This window comes from Hypanus sabinus, chromosome 8 (assembly GCF_030144855.1).
Source record: "Hypanus sabinus isolate sHypSab1 chromosome 8, sHypSab1.hap1, whole genome shotgun sequence".
NCBI lineage: Eukaryota > Metazoa > Chordata > Chondrichthyes > Myliobatiformes > Dasyatidae > Hypanus > Hypanus sabinus.
In genome coordinates, this window is record NC_082713.1 from 152,941,174 (window position 1) to 152,957,621 (window position 16,448).

Sequence of the window (16,448 nt, forward strand, 5' to 3'; positions counted from 1 at the left end):
ATGATTAAGAAGGGAAGTTAAATACTTTCCTCCATTAGCTAAGGAAAAGAATGTAAGAATGGAGTGCTTAATAATTAGGGGTTCCTAATCTGGGATCTATGCATTGCATTGAAAAATTCTTCAAAGGCCCCATGATAGGCTTTCAGCCTCATTCAAATCAGTGGATATCTTTGACTTTCAAACATGACATTATGATTCTACCACTGAATGGAATGTTTTAGCTTCTTCTTGTCCCTTCAGATTTGCCTCAGTTCTAATCCATTTCCTTTAGATGGGATATATCCTGTCTGTACGTTCATATTCCCAGTGGGATATTCACTCCAAAAAGGGGATATGGTAGCGTTAAGGCAGAACAATACAAGAAAGCTTGTGAATTTTCTAGATATCATTCAAGACTTGAACTGAAGTCTAAACTGAGATGAGACAAACATTTGACTGAAGGAGAGATGGCCACTCCAAAAACTCTCACCTATCTTTAGTTCTTCATTTGGTTCTCCAGAGATAATGTCTCCTTCATGAAATTCATTAGGATGAAATGAATTATATCCTCCAAGAAATATGCAGAGAAGGAGGAATTAATAAGGATACAGAGGTTTGTAAGCCAGACCTCATCAGAGGATCAGAGGAGAAGAGGCTCAACAACTTTAAATTTCTTGGTGTTATCATTTTGGAGGACCCGTGCTGGGCCAGCACATAAGTGGAATTAAGCATGGCAGTGCCTCTACTTCCTTAGGAGTTCGTAAAGATTCAGCATCACATCTAAAACTTTGACAAACTTCTATAGATGTGTGAGGTGTGCGTATTGGTTGGCTGCTTCTCAGCCTGGTATGGAAACACAAATGCCCTTGAATGGAAAATCCTACAAAGATACAACCCAGTCCATTATAGTTAAAGTCCTCCCCAACAATGAGCACATCTATACAAAGTGGGATAATCCTGTATGATAAAGGGATTATGTACAACAATGTATAACATTGCTTTGTAAATGATCCCTATAAATGTGCATGTGAGATCTCATAACTACTGATATAATGTTTGTATCAGAATTATGTATACAGCTATGAAATCTCTCACACACACATTGATAACACCAGTGCTATCAGCTGAATAGACATTGGTGAGTAGTCATTTGTGTGCATCAATAATGTCTGTACTGTCAATATCATAAATTGTGACTGGTGACTATTGGACTCCATTGAAGACTTAGCAGGGACAGTGATGAAACATTGCACATTGTGGCTCTAGATATCCAGACAGCTTTATCTCCCTGAATAGTGATGTGGTAAATCATTGGAAAGGTTTTGAGGGAGTTGTGAGAGTGGGAATGAGGTAATTTGTAAATTTGCCTAAATATTTTTCTAGGGTACTAATGCGAAAGGAGTCAAAGTCCAGAAGAGATAGAGAAGCTTAATAATGTATGATAGCAGAATGTTGCCCAACCAATTGAACTGGCCTTCCCATTTGGTCGTCAAATCATCCTTTTCCAATCACAAACAAGAGACAATCTGCAGATGCTGGAAACACACACAAAATGATGGGGGTAACTCAGCAGGCCAGGCAGCGTCTATGAAAAGAAAGTACAGTCGATGTTTTGGGCCGAGATCCTTCCGCAAGACTGGAGAAAAAAGAATCCAATGGTCATTGAGATTGATTCCGCTGTAAAGACAATGCAATCCACACAAGCAGCACACCTACCCATGATGCATCCTTTCTGCTGGAATTATGACCATTGTTAAACCTGAAGGTGTCCAAGAAGAAAAATAAGCCAGGAGTATATCACAGACTGAAATGTTTAATATTTAAGAATTTTATGATCCTCCATCAACCAGAATAAATTCCACACTCAACTGAGTCATCAAATACAATATTCTATTTTTACTTAATGGATTTTTAAAAATTTTAATAGAATAGAGAAACGAAAACCTGCAGTCACTTTTCTATTGATAGGAGAGTGATTTCATGAGGTACATTTCCCCGGCTTTAACATCAAATTGTCACCTATCTCTGAATGGGAAAAGAAAAATTAGGAGCTAACTCATGATATTCATTTCGCACACTAATAATAATGATCCATTTACGAACTTAAGCTGCTTTAAAGACTGAAGTTCCTTGAGTTGCACTTAAATCCATTGATGAAAACATTTGATTACACTCGTGTGGATAAAAATTCAAACCCAGATGGTTGCATTAGACACATATATCTGATATATTAGCAATTGTGTGCTGTATCCTGCCAGCTAAATACATTCTTTAGACTACAAATTTCAGAGGCTGTGTAAAATTCACTCTTACAAGTATGTAGTTTGTGTTTCATGCTGTCAATGAGCAGAATTTTTATCTACAGAATTTAGTAAATCTGTTGAATATTGCCTTTTAAAAATATTGCCAGTGGTACAGCAGAACCAAAACATGCTCAAAAGCATCAGACATTTGCTTGAAATATTTTTGTGGATTGTGGACTAATGAAAATACGGTTTTAGCTTTTCATTTGTTAACAATTTCAGCTTCTCAAGTCTAAGGCAAGCTACAAAAAATATATTCATTTTATTAATTAAACATCATGGAATGTAGTAAGAGTAAGAACAAGAATTACTTTCACACTTTATATTGATTTTCTAAATGGTGTGCACTAATATAATCTTGGTGTAAAACATAATTAACTAGCAAAATATTTATGAAGTTTAACCACTTGGAATAAGAACTTGCATATTCATGATAGCTCAGCTTTTGAGAGGGCCATAGTTTACAAAAATTGGCTTTCAGCATATTGACTTTTATCCGATTGTGCCTGAAAGGAAATGGCATATGGATGATTAAGAGATATTCTGTATACTAGCCCTTAATAATTTTTCCAGATATATATTTTTTTTAACAGCTAACTTTTGAGAGACATGGGAGGTGAAGGAATTTTGAGTGAAGATTTGATTCACTTGAGTTTAATCCAATACCAGGTCAACTCTTCCTGGTGCTATCTGCACTTGGGAATGTTGCTGTATATAGAAGATAGGCAGAGAAGAGATTTAGATAAGGGGTATGTCACACAATTCAAGCATAGAAATTTTCCTCAAATACGTGAAAATCTGCAGATGCTAGAAATCCACACACAAAATGCTCTAGGAACTCAGCAGGCGAGGCGTTTGGAAAAGAGTAAAAGAGTAAACAGTCGACTTTTGGGCCGAGACCCTTCATCATGTCGTCAAAATTTTCCTTTCCACTTGTGTACAAATCATCTAAGAAGAGAGATGTGCACTGAATGCAGAAATCTGGGACTAGCTTGGTGGGCACTGTGGTCAGCATGGACTCGTTGGAGGAAGGCCCAGTATCCATAATGCGTTATGACTTTATGAATAATACCCATCTGTATTCCCCACCATAGGAAACTATACTCAAAATTCAGCCATGTTACAAAATGTCAAAGCATAAGATTTGTTGTGCCTTTTGTTAACTACAATGAACAATTTTGGGTTTGAGAAATCTGAAACAGAGACATGATAAATGAGTACTGATTCATCTGTCACCAACATGATGGTAATTAAACTTTTGCCCAGAAAGTATGCAGCTTAGGTACATACAAACTAACAGTATATTTGCAGCTTTACCTAAGCTGTGCTGCAGCTCAACTTAAATTTCAATTGTTTGGCTGTAGGGAGCATCATGCTGCTGGCATATACCATTTTACATTTTTATAGTCAAGAACATTGGTTACATTCCATACATTTTATCGAAGTATAATTAGTGAAGTTATCTCAAAGAGATCAGCCATGGATAAAGACAGTTGTGAGATATGATCAATTTATGATTCCATCTCAATATTTTAACTGAAAGTTATTTTTACTTGGCTGTCTCATTATTGCTGAATGTTACTGGGAATATCTGTATGATTGCATCACAGTTCTCGGTCACTTTGTTTCATATTTCAAGATGGCTAATACAGATAGCTCTTTCCTTAGCTTCTCATCTTTAATGAAGTGGTTGTACCATTACCATCACCTTAACCAACTATATAGTTATTCATTACTATTTACATAATTATTAAAAGGTAAAGTATTAGTAGATGTATAGCAAGTCTACACCTCTTGGTTTCTTTGGCAAATGCAATTGCAGCAAAGCATCTGTCATTTTTATGCATGCTTTCAATGGAATTTTTCAGAAGTTGCTTGGAATGGGGAAACATGAATTAAGTAGCACTAGCATTTGGTGGGTTACTTTTCTCTGGTAGCACACACTAACTGATATGCTTATTCCAGCTAACTCGTACATTTTAGGTAAATGAACCAAGGGTTGCTCTCAGATAATAGTACAAGAAACTTGATACATACATAAATCTACAAATTACAAAGGAACTTAAACTTGTTGCTTCTTTGTGCATGCCCTGATCCACCTGTCTATCACAACATTGTGCTTCTTCATGCACAGCACTCTCAATATGTGTTCAGAGGTAACAAAAACATAATAGATTGAATCACTTTAGCAGAACAACTTTAACCATTCCTACCCCAACATTTTTAAAGGAAGATCATATATGACAAAAGCAATAAATGGTAACAGCATTCTGTTATCAGAATCAAGGATTAAACCAATTTCTGAAGCTAACTATGAAATGTTAACATTATGAAATGTAAAGAATACAAGTAAATTGGAACTTGGATTTAAACATCTGCAATAATTTTGAATCTTAAGATGATTTGTGAAGTAGCTTTTTTTTTGTGCAGAGTTTACTTCCCTGTCTATCAGTGCTCAATCACAGGAGAAAATTAAAACTGATAATTCTATCAAGGGGTTTGAGAGACATGCAATCATATTAGATTGATAGTTTGTGCAAAGTGTAAAAATTCAATAGAAGAATGAGAAAGGTAAGGGAAAATATTGCAACAGCTTCTTTCCTGAGCATGCCTTAGTGTAAGCATCAAACTCGTTACAGCTTCAAACATTTAGATCTAAACATGTGGCATGTCATAGAATTTGTTTTCTCTCTTGCTGCTGTCGAGATATCCATGATGTTGACAAAAGTTGCTGTCAACAGAGTTGGAGCTGTTCCAACTGACATGTTCTAGCTGAACACCAGTGTAGAATAGATACTGTTGCTGGCAGATAGGGACAGCGGGTAGAGTGCTGTAATCTTACAGTATTCAGCTAATGGCATGTGACTTCATACTGGATTATATTCTCTGATCATTCTAGAATGTAAAACTATTCTAGAGGAAGTATTATTCCCTTTCATAGACTGTACCAAGGGCAATGCTCATTTCATGTATATCCACTCGTTATCTTAGCAAAAATACCTCTCATTTATCTTGTTGCATCTTATCTCTTAGCTGGAGCATGTGTATCCCATAAAGACCCTCGATCCTGCTTTGCAATGTATCACTCATTTAGCATTTTAAGAAAATTATTTCAGCTGTCTTGAAAGATTTATTTTTCCATCATCAATTGTAAATCATATAATTTGTGCTAAATTCAGCTTTATTATTAGGAGTATATTTTGTACCTGTTGTGAAGCTGCTGCTGCACTAAGGATTGAATCAAATAGATTATCTCTTTAGTTAAAAAAAGTAAGTCCCAAGCCATTCTGTTTTTTTATTCATTACTGAGTATAAGTCCAAATGTTCTGACTTCCATTTCACAGAATTTTGATATTCATTTACCCCATTTAAGCCACTCAGTGAACATTATATGTACTGCACAGGAATTCAACTTATTTTGTTAAAAATCAATGCTTGCTGTGGTGATTGAATTCCTTAATATTCTGGGGTACAACACCTAATGTGAGTAATTTTTGTTTGTTTGCTGTGCAGTGTAGATTTAATGGCTAAATTATTAGTGAATTCAAACAAAGAGGTAAGCACCAACTTGTGGTAAATTTTCTTTCAGATTGGCTATTTGGAAAGAGTACTTAGCTTGTCAATGTGCACCAGGGAGTACCTGTGTAAACATTCGTGTTTCTCCCTGTTCCTCATAACAGTTTCTTGTATTGCATTTCTTCTGACCTTGCTATCTGAAACCAATTACAGGAGATCCATTTGGGCTGCATCTGTTTTCATAAGAAGCCTGGGCTGCAGTGTTTTTCTCAGAGATGAATATCAACATCAAATATGCTTCTGAGTGCCTCATTATTTATGTTTGAGAGAGGGAGAGATTTCGTAGCCTTCAGCTGAGCTCTCGAGAATGTGTCGTACTGTGCTGTTTATACATTGAAGATATTAATGGGTGTAGATGTCATTTTTCATTTTAAAGTCTGAAATGTGACATGCTGATAGGTTAAACAGCCATATTTTTTCAGTTACAGTTATAAGCGGCATCTTACTTCCAGAATACTATGTTTCTTTTCATTTATAATAATTAAAAAATCATAATTTAATTTTAAAAAATATTTTACATTTGATATTACAGAAGTGCTAAGTAATAACTTTATTCACAAATTAAAGTGGCTTCTAAGCAATAGAAGTATCACAATTGCCAAAAAAACAAACAAAATTGTGTAGACTCAAAAGTTTTTTTAAAAATTTCCACTGCTTAAATCACTTTAACTCAACAAATTCTGCCAATATGATCTGCAAGCACATTTGTGTTTACACATATTTACATCATGAATAATCTGACAGAAATAATTCTGAAATCATTTCTCAAGTGCATGTAATGTTTTTAGAAATTGTGCTTGAGTACTTAAAGCAAAATGCAATATAAAAAACTTAAAGGAGTAATGGATTGGGCATGCAAAAAGTCTTCAGAGTTCATAGATAAAGTTAATTGTTCAAAATAGTTCTTTTTGAAACAAAAACTTCAGCTTTACAAAAAATATTTTTAGTAGCTATATGAGTAACAGTGATTAAAGTGAATACAATTGCATACATGTATCAGGTGTGTTGCTACAGTAATTTTTATTTTTGTTAGGAATATGTATTTCATTTCCTGGAACATAATAGAGTATTTGAATTTAGACAAATTTCTTTTGAAGAGTAGCTCTGAGATCCCCGCTTCAGTCTGTTAAAATGTTCCATTGGCATTTAAGAACATGATATACTGTACTTGCACATAATTTAAATGAAATAGATAGCACATATACAATACTGTATCAAAGTTACCTTGCGTTATTTCAAACATAAGATTTACTAAATTAACTATAAATGTGCAATTAAAAATATACATTAGCAAGTAAAATTAATTCTGTTAGAATAACTGAAACAGCTTCTGGATGAAATTTGTAAATGTAGCATATTTGTATTTAATTACACTTAGAGCATGTTGAGCACTGTGAACTGTGGAAACAGTATTAAGAGGACTATTTAAAAAGTTGGAGGAATTATTGTTGTTATCTGCTTCTTGACACAAATTACAATTCTATGTCTCCTTGTTTCTTCTGGCCATTCTCCGATGGCATTGGTTTGTTCAGAATTTCAGCTTATGTTTGGAAGTTGAATCCCTTTTGTTCATCACTTTGGTTTACTTGATCAGCAAACACATTAGCAGGTGTCACAGACCTAAATACTGGATTTTTCTTATTTCACTAAGCACATATTTATTGACCTACATCAGAAATTCTTGCTTGAATTTCTTTTCCAAGAACTTTTAACAACGTATTTTGAATTTTGCTCAATAGGATTTTCATTGTTTTGTGAATATTGCCAGATACTAAAATAAAACATAAAATTGAAACTCAATAAAATTAATTTTCCTTAGTTTTCAAACATATTCTGTAGTTCAATGAGATATAAACTAATGTCTTTCAAATATTCAATAAGAGGTTTGGTAGTATATGTAATGAGACAAGACAGGTTAATATTTTGAAAGTAACCCCTTAATGGGCCTTAATTTATAGTTTTATATTTTCTGTAGTTTTAAACTTTCAATAGGAGTACCATACAATGGTACGTCATAATCTTTTTTTCCCAGACGTTGTTCAAAGCTCTTACAGAACTAAAAATTGTTGTATTCTGAAAAATAAGCAAAATGTTACAACGTGAAGCAGTCATGGCAGTTCAGTTTGTTATGAAGAATGTATTTGTCATATATCAAGTCTTGTTATGCTATATACACAGAAAACCACATACAGTATCTGATGTGCAGGATGTCTCTAAGTGTGGAACCTTCTAATTTCTCATCTTTTTGCCTCTGAAGAAATACTACTGACAAAACTTTAGAGTTAACTGATAAAACAAAACAGCTTAAACATTGTTAAACATATCATGCATATAGTTGAAATTGAACTTTACAAAGTATCAGACTTTTAAGGGGAAAAAGAGGAAACCATAGTGATATAATAATATTGTGCAAAAGTCTCCAAATGTTAAGAATATGCCTGGCAAATTGTTACCAGAGCCTTCTATGGCTAGACAAATCAATGTTGTTAAGAGATGGTGCTTCTGCACTCAGTTTGTTTACTTTGGTTTTGTGCGTCTGCCTGCCTTCTCAAAAAAACTTGCTTGGAGCCAGACTGTAGCAGCCCTTTCTGTCTTTTCATAATTGATCAGGGGATGACTGGCTTCCCTGAGGGTTAAGACGTGGCAACTTTTTTCTGTTTGCTCAGCATCTCAATGCTGTAGTTCAAACATTGTTCACACCAGCTGGCAGTGTAATGCCATATGCACATCCTGTCAAAGCAACTGTTGTCATGGATACTAGAAAGTACTAGAAAACCAACCCCTTGATTCTAATCAAAAATGTACTTTACCCCATCAGAGGTGAATCGGATGTTTTTTGAAAGCAGATTGATCAAGTGAATCTTTACTCTGTGCACCTAAATTTTTTATCACACATCATGTGCTAACGATTTTGTTTTTGATGACTCCATGGATCTCTGCCTACCAAGACATTTTCCTGGAGTCTATTTCAAGGAATTTTTGATGGGCAGTACCTGTTCTTTGCTTATAATGCCAGTAGGTTGATTCCTGCGCAGAAATCAACTTCATAATGTTTTTGGCTTTCACATTTGTTTTTACAATGCAACATCATCTCTGTGTAACTCAGTAATTCAATATTTTGTGTGCTGGTACTTTTTTGGGTTGGTGCCTGGTTATTGTTATTAAATTTAGTGTGTTTAATATGACCAGAACCTTTACACAAGGTATAATTTCTGGTGATACTTTTCGATTAATTTGAGAAATCTGACTGGAAAAATTAACCAGTAAAGGAAATGATCACATGAGCATTCTAAGTTAATGTTTTTAATATCACAGGTGGTGCAAGGGGGTGCATTTCACCTAAAACATATATTTAATCACCAGTGACAAGCACCAGTAAAATAATCAACGGTGCTTTAATTTGTTACCATGTCCCTTCTTTTTCATCATTAAAATGAAGATTCTAGTTTTCATATTGTAAGCATTTTCCCTGCCTGCAATCTACAGTACAGAATCCCCGTTAATCCACTTCCAAGATATCTGATGTTGATTTGTCAATTTTAATTACAGCTTCCAGTAACATTTGAAGTCTTGCGCTTCTGCACCAAAATGATATTATGAATATGCAAATCTATGGTAATAAGAGGGGGAGGGGGTCATTTCTGTTGAACACACACACAGTGGATGAATCCCTAGTGGAAACAAGTCTATTGATGCAGTTTACATCAGTTTGTAATGTACTATAAGATTTGCTCTTCCGGTAGCGTTCTGCAGAAACTCCTAACTGCATATGTTACAGTTTCATGGTCAGCTGCGAGATTAAAACAAAACATGCAAATCTAGTTACATGAAATATTTCTATGTGTTGTAACAGCAAAGAAAAAGTAACCAATGTAGTACAAACTGATGATTATTATTCAGAGAAAATAAACACTGAAGAACAAAGTACTGTGCTTTGAGAAAAAGGTGGACCATAACACAAAAACATTTCATTTTATGTGCATCCTGAATTACCATGACTTTGGTAATAGAATTGAGATCACAGCTTAAGGAAACAAACTTTATGAATAATAATGTTTTTTTTTGGCTTGCAGGCACTACAAGCAGCAAGACAGCTTCTTCTTCAGCAGCAAACCAGTGGTCTGAAATCTCCAAAGGGAAACGACAAGCAGCGAACATTGCAGGTCAGCAGGCAAGATTACTGATCTTTTGTGGCAACAATAATTGAAAATCTTCAGAAACTTGAGCTTTTTTTTAGAAAAGTGATTATATTCTAGTGCATAGCCAAAAATGATAGGCTGGGATTCAGATCATTGGCCCTGCCTATGATTTCTTGAAAGAGGCTATAGTTTTAGCATGATTTTTAAAACTCCATTTGATTAAGTTAGCTCAAATCATTACTTGAATCGTGGGGTAGAGAGGGTGGAGGTAAGCTGGTTACTAAATGATTTGATTTGTGCATAGCATAAATAACATAACAGTATTTTTGATCCCAAGTATTTATAGATTGAATGACAAGAAAATACCTTTAGTATAAAAGATATTTAACATAAGAATTCATAGTGATAGATGAGAATTAAAATCAGCTTCCACCATTCACCAAACATTTATCATTTGGCTGATGTTGTCGACTGATACTGAATATTTCACCTGCTTGTGGAGTTTTGACCTCTCTGAAAGGGGAGTGGGGGCAGAATGCCAATCTTTGCTTATTCATCACTGCAGATTTCTTGGAGTCTTTTCGGCTATTGAAATAAAATCAGCTTAGAAATCAAATGGAAGAAGTCTGGCTGAATTACATCATGGTACCCTCACCATGCAACTGTTCCTGCAGGTCTTTTAAAAACATGTTTACAATGACTGACATTCTGTGTAGAAGCAATTTCTATGGTTGTTCTTTCAGAGATGAAACTATAAGGTTCATGCTTCTGATTGTATTATTACACAGAGTTTTACAGGGAGGAAATAGCTTTGCATGTTGCAGTTCTTGGTGCATGTTCAAGTTGAATCGTTTTTCCTGTTTACTTGGAAACACAGGAACTTTGTTGACCCTGTAAAACACCAATCAAAACATAGTTTTCTATTGTGTTGCATCAAGACAAGAATAGAAGAAATACTCACTGTCTTACCAAAATGTGGCCCTTTCCACTTATTATGACAATTTCCTCAACTTGTTCCATTTTAAATTATATCAGCAATTAGCATATTTTCAACCTTATTTTTAGGCTTAAATTGCAGTGTGAGAATATGCGCTCCTCTCAGCTAATTAGTGCTATCAAGGAACAGTAGGTTAGCTCATTAGTACCATGTGCATTTAATTAGTGAAGATAAAATTGGAGTTAACTCATAGTTAATATTTTCACAGAGAGCTACAATGCCAACACCTTCATTTGGAATCACACCCCTGCATAACTAATTATGGTCTAGTGACTTATAGGATGCGTGTTTAGAGAGATCACCAAACTGTTGACAGAATTGTTTAGGGAAATGTGTGTGATTGTTTCTGCAGTGAAAGTGATGGATTAAATAGGTAATTTGTTTGATCACTGTACTTAAGCCGGAATTGAAATTGCTGGTTAAACATTAAATAAAACCAAAAAGATGTCGTAATTGCAATTTTCATATACTTTGTGCAGAAAAATTGATTCTTGGATCTTAACAAATGAATGTTCGATGGAACATTTGAGCAAGTGGTCAATGAATTTGATTTGCTTCAGAGGCCTTCTAATTGCAAGAAAAGCAGCAACTAAGATACTTAAACACCTGAGATTTACAGACTAGATAGTCCTCATTCTGACAAGTCAGTGTATACACGTATGTTCATTAAATTTAGCCCTCAGGATCACAAAGTTATAGTGTGATTTTTGACTATGAGTATCTATCTACAAAAACAACTTACCCTTATATGTTGACTTTATTGAAAAAATGTCTGAGGACACTTCATATGAATATTACCAAGCAAAATTTGTTACAAACACATAGAGAGTGTGCAATCAAAGAGATTGATGATAAGGAACATATTAATGGAGAAAATAAACCTGAAAAGAGAGAGAAGCTTGCAAAGGGAATTCTTAGTCCAGGCCTCCCTACAAAGGCATGGCCAGCAGAAGTGAAAATGGGGAGTCTGTTGGAGGAGCACAGTTGTCAATTTGCTCTGTTCCTGGCAGCTCCAGAAGGATGTTGAATGAAGACCTGCCTCATTGTTTTTGCTCTTCATCTAATTTTTGGAGCCAGTTCTGGATGTTTAGAGGAAGTGAAGAGAAATAGAGAGTAGTGATACCAAGATGGAGTTGGATATTGTCAGTCTCAGTGTGGAAATGCATTATGCTTTTGGGCGATATAGTGATCCCTACTGGAACAGTAGAATTGAATTCCACTGAGATACTTCCATAATTGAATATCTTGTTAGTAATGAGTCTTCAAACAACATATGAATAATTGCTCTTGAGAATAGTAATTATGTGCTCTTGTGTTCCAGAAGGCTTCTTATAAGTAAGTACCATCTCCTACAAATAGCAACATATATTCAATAGCTACTTTATTGGGTACCTAATAAAATGGCCATTGAGTGTATATTTGTGGTCTTCTGTTGCTACGGCCCATCCACTTCAAGGTTTGATGTATTGTGCATTCAGGGATGTACTTCTGCACATCACTGTTGTAACACATGGTTATTTGAGTTTCTATCACCTTTCTGACAGCTTCTCCTCTGGTCTCTCTCATTAGCAAAGTGTTTCCATGCACGGAACTGCTGCTCACTGGATGTTTTTCTGTTTGTCACACCATTCTCTGCAAACTCCAGAGACTGCTGTGCGGGAAAATCCCCGAAGATCGGCAGTTTCTGAGATACTCAAACCACCAGCAGTCATTGCACAAAGTCACTTAAATCACATTTCTTCTTCATTCTGATGTTTGGTTTGAACCATAGCAGAACCTCTGGACCATATATGATTGTTTTTATGCATTGAGTTGCTGCCACATGATTGGTTGATTAGATGTTTGCATTAATGAGCAGGTGTACAGTTGTACCTAATAAAGTGGCCCCTGAATGTACATCCTCACCTTGACATGAGTTAAGCTTTTATGTCTTAGATAGATATATATATATATAACTAACAAACTCCACTGACTTTTGTTATGCAGTCGACATATCTTGATTCATCATAAGATCTCATTTCACTCAAGAGAATACTCAAAAGTTCTCTTTAGGTCTCTTTTAAGTTTATAATCGTAACCAATTAGTATTTAGCCAAATAATTTAACAAAGCTATAGATGTAATATAAAGCAGAACAGTTAATTCTTCAGGTGGACAAAAATAATATTTAAAGCTGCCACAATTCTCAAATTTACAACCCATTTGTATGTACCTTCCAAATGTGTATATATAGACAGACAGTGTACGTTTCTCTGGAGTGTGTTACCAGGACTTTGAATTTAAGAAGAATTGTTGCAAATCTACAAGAGGAGTCAATCCAAGAGTACTGTACAAGATTGAATTGCTCCCTTTTCTGTCCTATAACTGGCTAACATTCAATGTTATAGTAAACTATCATTATTCTTTATACTGATTTCTTTTTGTCATACATTTCACTTTGTTTTTCCTTCATAACCACATATATGAGGGCCTTTTGAATCAATACGAAGCAAGTTAGCAATGAGAAAACTAGACCCCTCCCGCCACCAAGATAAATTTGAAGAAAATCAGGGTACTGCCTGAACACTTTTATAAAAATAAATGCATTTCTCATATATAAAAGGTCTTTATTTCTACTGTTGCTTTTGAGTTCATAAAGTAGGCTCCAAAGGTAAATTATTCAACTTACTTGCTTTTAGCCTACTGTTGAGAGCCTTTTTCCATCATTATGTATTTAGAGAATGAAGTTACATGTATCAAGATGTCCCAAGTAATATCTCAGTTTTAAGGTATCTGCCCAGGACTTAAATACAGATGTGGAAAGCAGTGGCTTTCAATGTAACAAACCACAAGAATGATGTCAGTCTTTATAATTTATTGTTATTATTAGGAATATTGAATATATATGGTTTGAACTTGCAAGGATCTGAATTTTCCTTGAGGGAGAGAAACCGTGCAAGTGTCCATTTTTCAAACTGGAGAAATTGAATTGGATTTTAAATTCTCAGTGCCCTGCAAGTGTTGCGATTCTATGGTACACAGAGAAACTGGATATAAGAGCAGAGCATCGCCTGGTAGCATTTTAACACAAATAGTACTTTACAATACATTTTATATATTTTCTAACCAATTAGTAAATTGGCATGGTGAACATCTACCTAAGCTTGTTTCAATTCCAGCAGGATGATCCTAAGTCCTCATTTTCTGGGGACTATTACCCAGTAAGGAATATATTACCTTATTATCCAATAAGGTAATATTTTCCTGGGGCAATCAATCCCTTCAAATGAGTCAGCGCATGAAGGATGCTTCTTATAGTTGAGCAAATCTCTACCAGCAACCTCTTCATGGAGGACGGATGTTGAAATGAAGAGGTTGAAACTGTTAGACTAAGCACAGTGGCATGGTACACTACCTCCCTTCCAAACCCTTACTCTGTTCAGAATCATGTCAGCTGGAATCTGCAAATTAAAGCAAATCACATCTCTCTTGCCAGATGTTCTAATTGAGGAAAGCAGAGAATGAAGAGAGTGTGGCTAGGGAGAATTGAGGACAGGAGAACAGAGAAAACAATGCAGGTATTAGAAAGGGAAAATTCACAATGGGATGATCAGGAGTTGAGTGTGGGAGGGGACTGAATGTCAGAATGAGGGAGACAGAATCAAAGTGTGGAGGATGCGATCCGAATGAGAATGGTTAAGGAGAGAGAAGAGATCAAAGTAAGGGTGATCAGGAATCCGATGGAAGAGGAGAGGCACAGCTCAGTAGCTGGATTCTGCATTGGGTTGGTGTGAAGGGGGCAGGATTAGCACGGGGAATTGGAGTGATGAGGGATGGGAACAGAATGGGGTGGAGGATCAGAATGACAAGGGATGGGGGTTTGGGGTAGACAGAGCATCAGAATGATGAGGGAGAATTTCAGTATTCGGGGTATCCAGGACTGTTCAGAAATGGAACTAGTATGGGGCAGAGAATCAGAGTGATGAGTGCGGTATTGGTATTCCCACCATTATTTCTTTCAGTCTGATGTGCTTTAGATACCATTCATTTCAGCTCTGTGAAATTATGGTTGCCGCATCTAATGACTTAAGTGTTACTTCCTACTTATGGACAAAATTGATTTATGGAAGACAGTGGAAATGGAACCTGTTTGTTGCCTTGGGATAACCAGCACTTGCATTACTGTATTGCAGCAGTGATGTAACTTATGCATAAGTTAATGTCATGGCTGGTTGTTTAGTAAACTTGGTGCATATGAACATTATATGGACTGAGAATTGAATATCAGCTTACCATTGTGTTCGCTACCACAGATACTCTTCATTTCCGTAATTATCATGTAGTATGCAACAAAATTTCCTTCCTATTTGCTGGTTTCCATAGAATTGCTGCTGCTTTTGGTAGGTATTCACAAATTGGCTTCTGTTTTCCTTATGTCACAGCAGTTTGTTTCATTTTGTAGGAATGTCAAAGGTGTTATTAAAATGCATGTTCCTTTTCCTCCAGAATAACAGAGCATTAGCAGAACTCACAATGATCTAATGGGTCAGAATTCCAATGTCCATATCTGACATGCAAACTTGCTAATTTAACTCTGTTACACATGCAGCATGAACAAAACTTCCCAATGAAGCATGAAAGAAAGTAGTGGTGAGGTATCCGTTAGTATCCAGAGATGTTAGTTGCATATGTGCCTGTAAGTAATTCCTTCCCCACAGTTGCCAATGTATTCTTTGCCTGCTTTGTTTGGTGCTTTCCTGGAAGTCAAAAAACATGTACACACATTTTAAAATTCCTAAAGCCATAGACCATAAGACATCAGAATAGAATTAAGGACTTTTCCCCTTTGAGTCTGCTCTGCCATTCCAATGTGGCTGATTTATTATCCCTCTCAACCCTATTCTTCTGCCTTCCCCCTGTAACCTTTGACACCCTTCATATCAAGAACCTATCAACTTCTGCTTTAAATATACCCAATGACTTGGCCTCCTCAGCTGGCTGTAGCAGTGAATTCCACAGATTCACCACCCTCTGTCTAAACAAAACCTTGATAGTAACACTTATAATTGAGTGGTTCAGATTCAAATCAGTATAACCTAATGTGCTTATGTTGAATGCAGAAGTCACTGGGTTGGAGCTAGCTTTGTAACTCAATGCAAGTTTTGCCAGCTTTCACTCACATTTTAATACTCAGCTTTTTATCATAGTTGAGTATATTTTGAAATATGTTACTCCTTAGAATGCCCTTGTGTTTGGACAAATTTTAGTTCTGAAAGATGCTACTCCTTGGGATGTCATTTTGTCTGGAAAAATTATAGCTTAGCAACTAATTATGGTCCAACTGTTAAAATGATCTTGTATGGCTGTGAAGCATTCAGTGAGTCACTACACCAGAAGTGTTCAAAAGATCATTTACGACTAGAATATTTGCAAGTTAAGAAATTTTAGGAGGAACAAATAGTCCCTGAACCTGCTG

General features: G+C 35.7%; 1 protein-coding gene across 1 annotated transcript in view; it reads left to right on the forward strand.

The window, feature by feature from the left end:
- The window catches only part of foxp2 (forkhead box P2), a 550,159-nt gene that overhangs the window by 373,813 nt on the left and 159,898 nt on the right, over positions 1 to 16,448 (forward strand). The window contains exon 4 of the mRNA XM_059978258.1: positions 9,932 to 10,021. Coding sequence (XP_059834241.1) covers positions 9,932 to 10,021 — 90 coding nt within the window. The remainder of the gene's footprint in view (positions 1 to 9,931; positions 10,022 to 16,448) is intronic.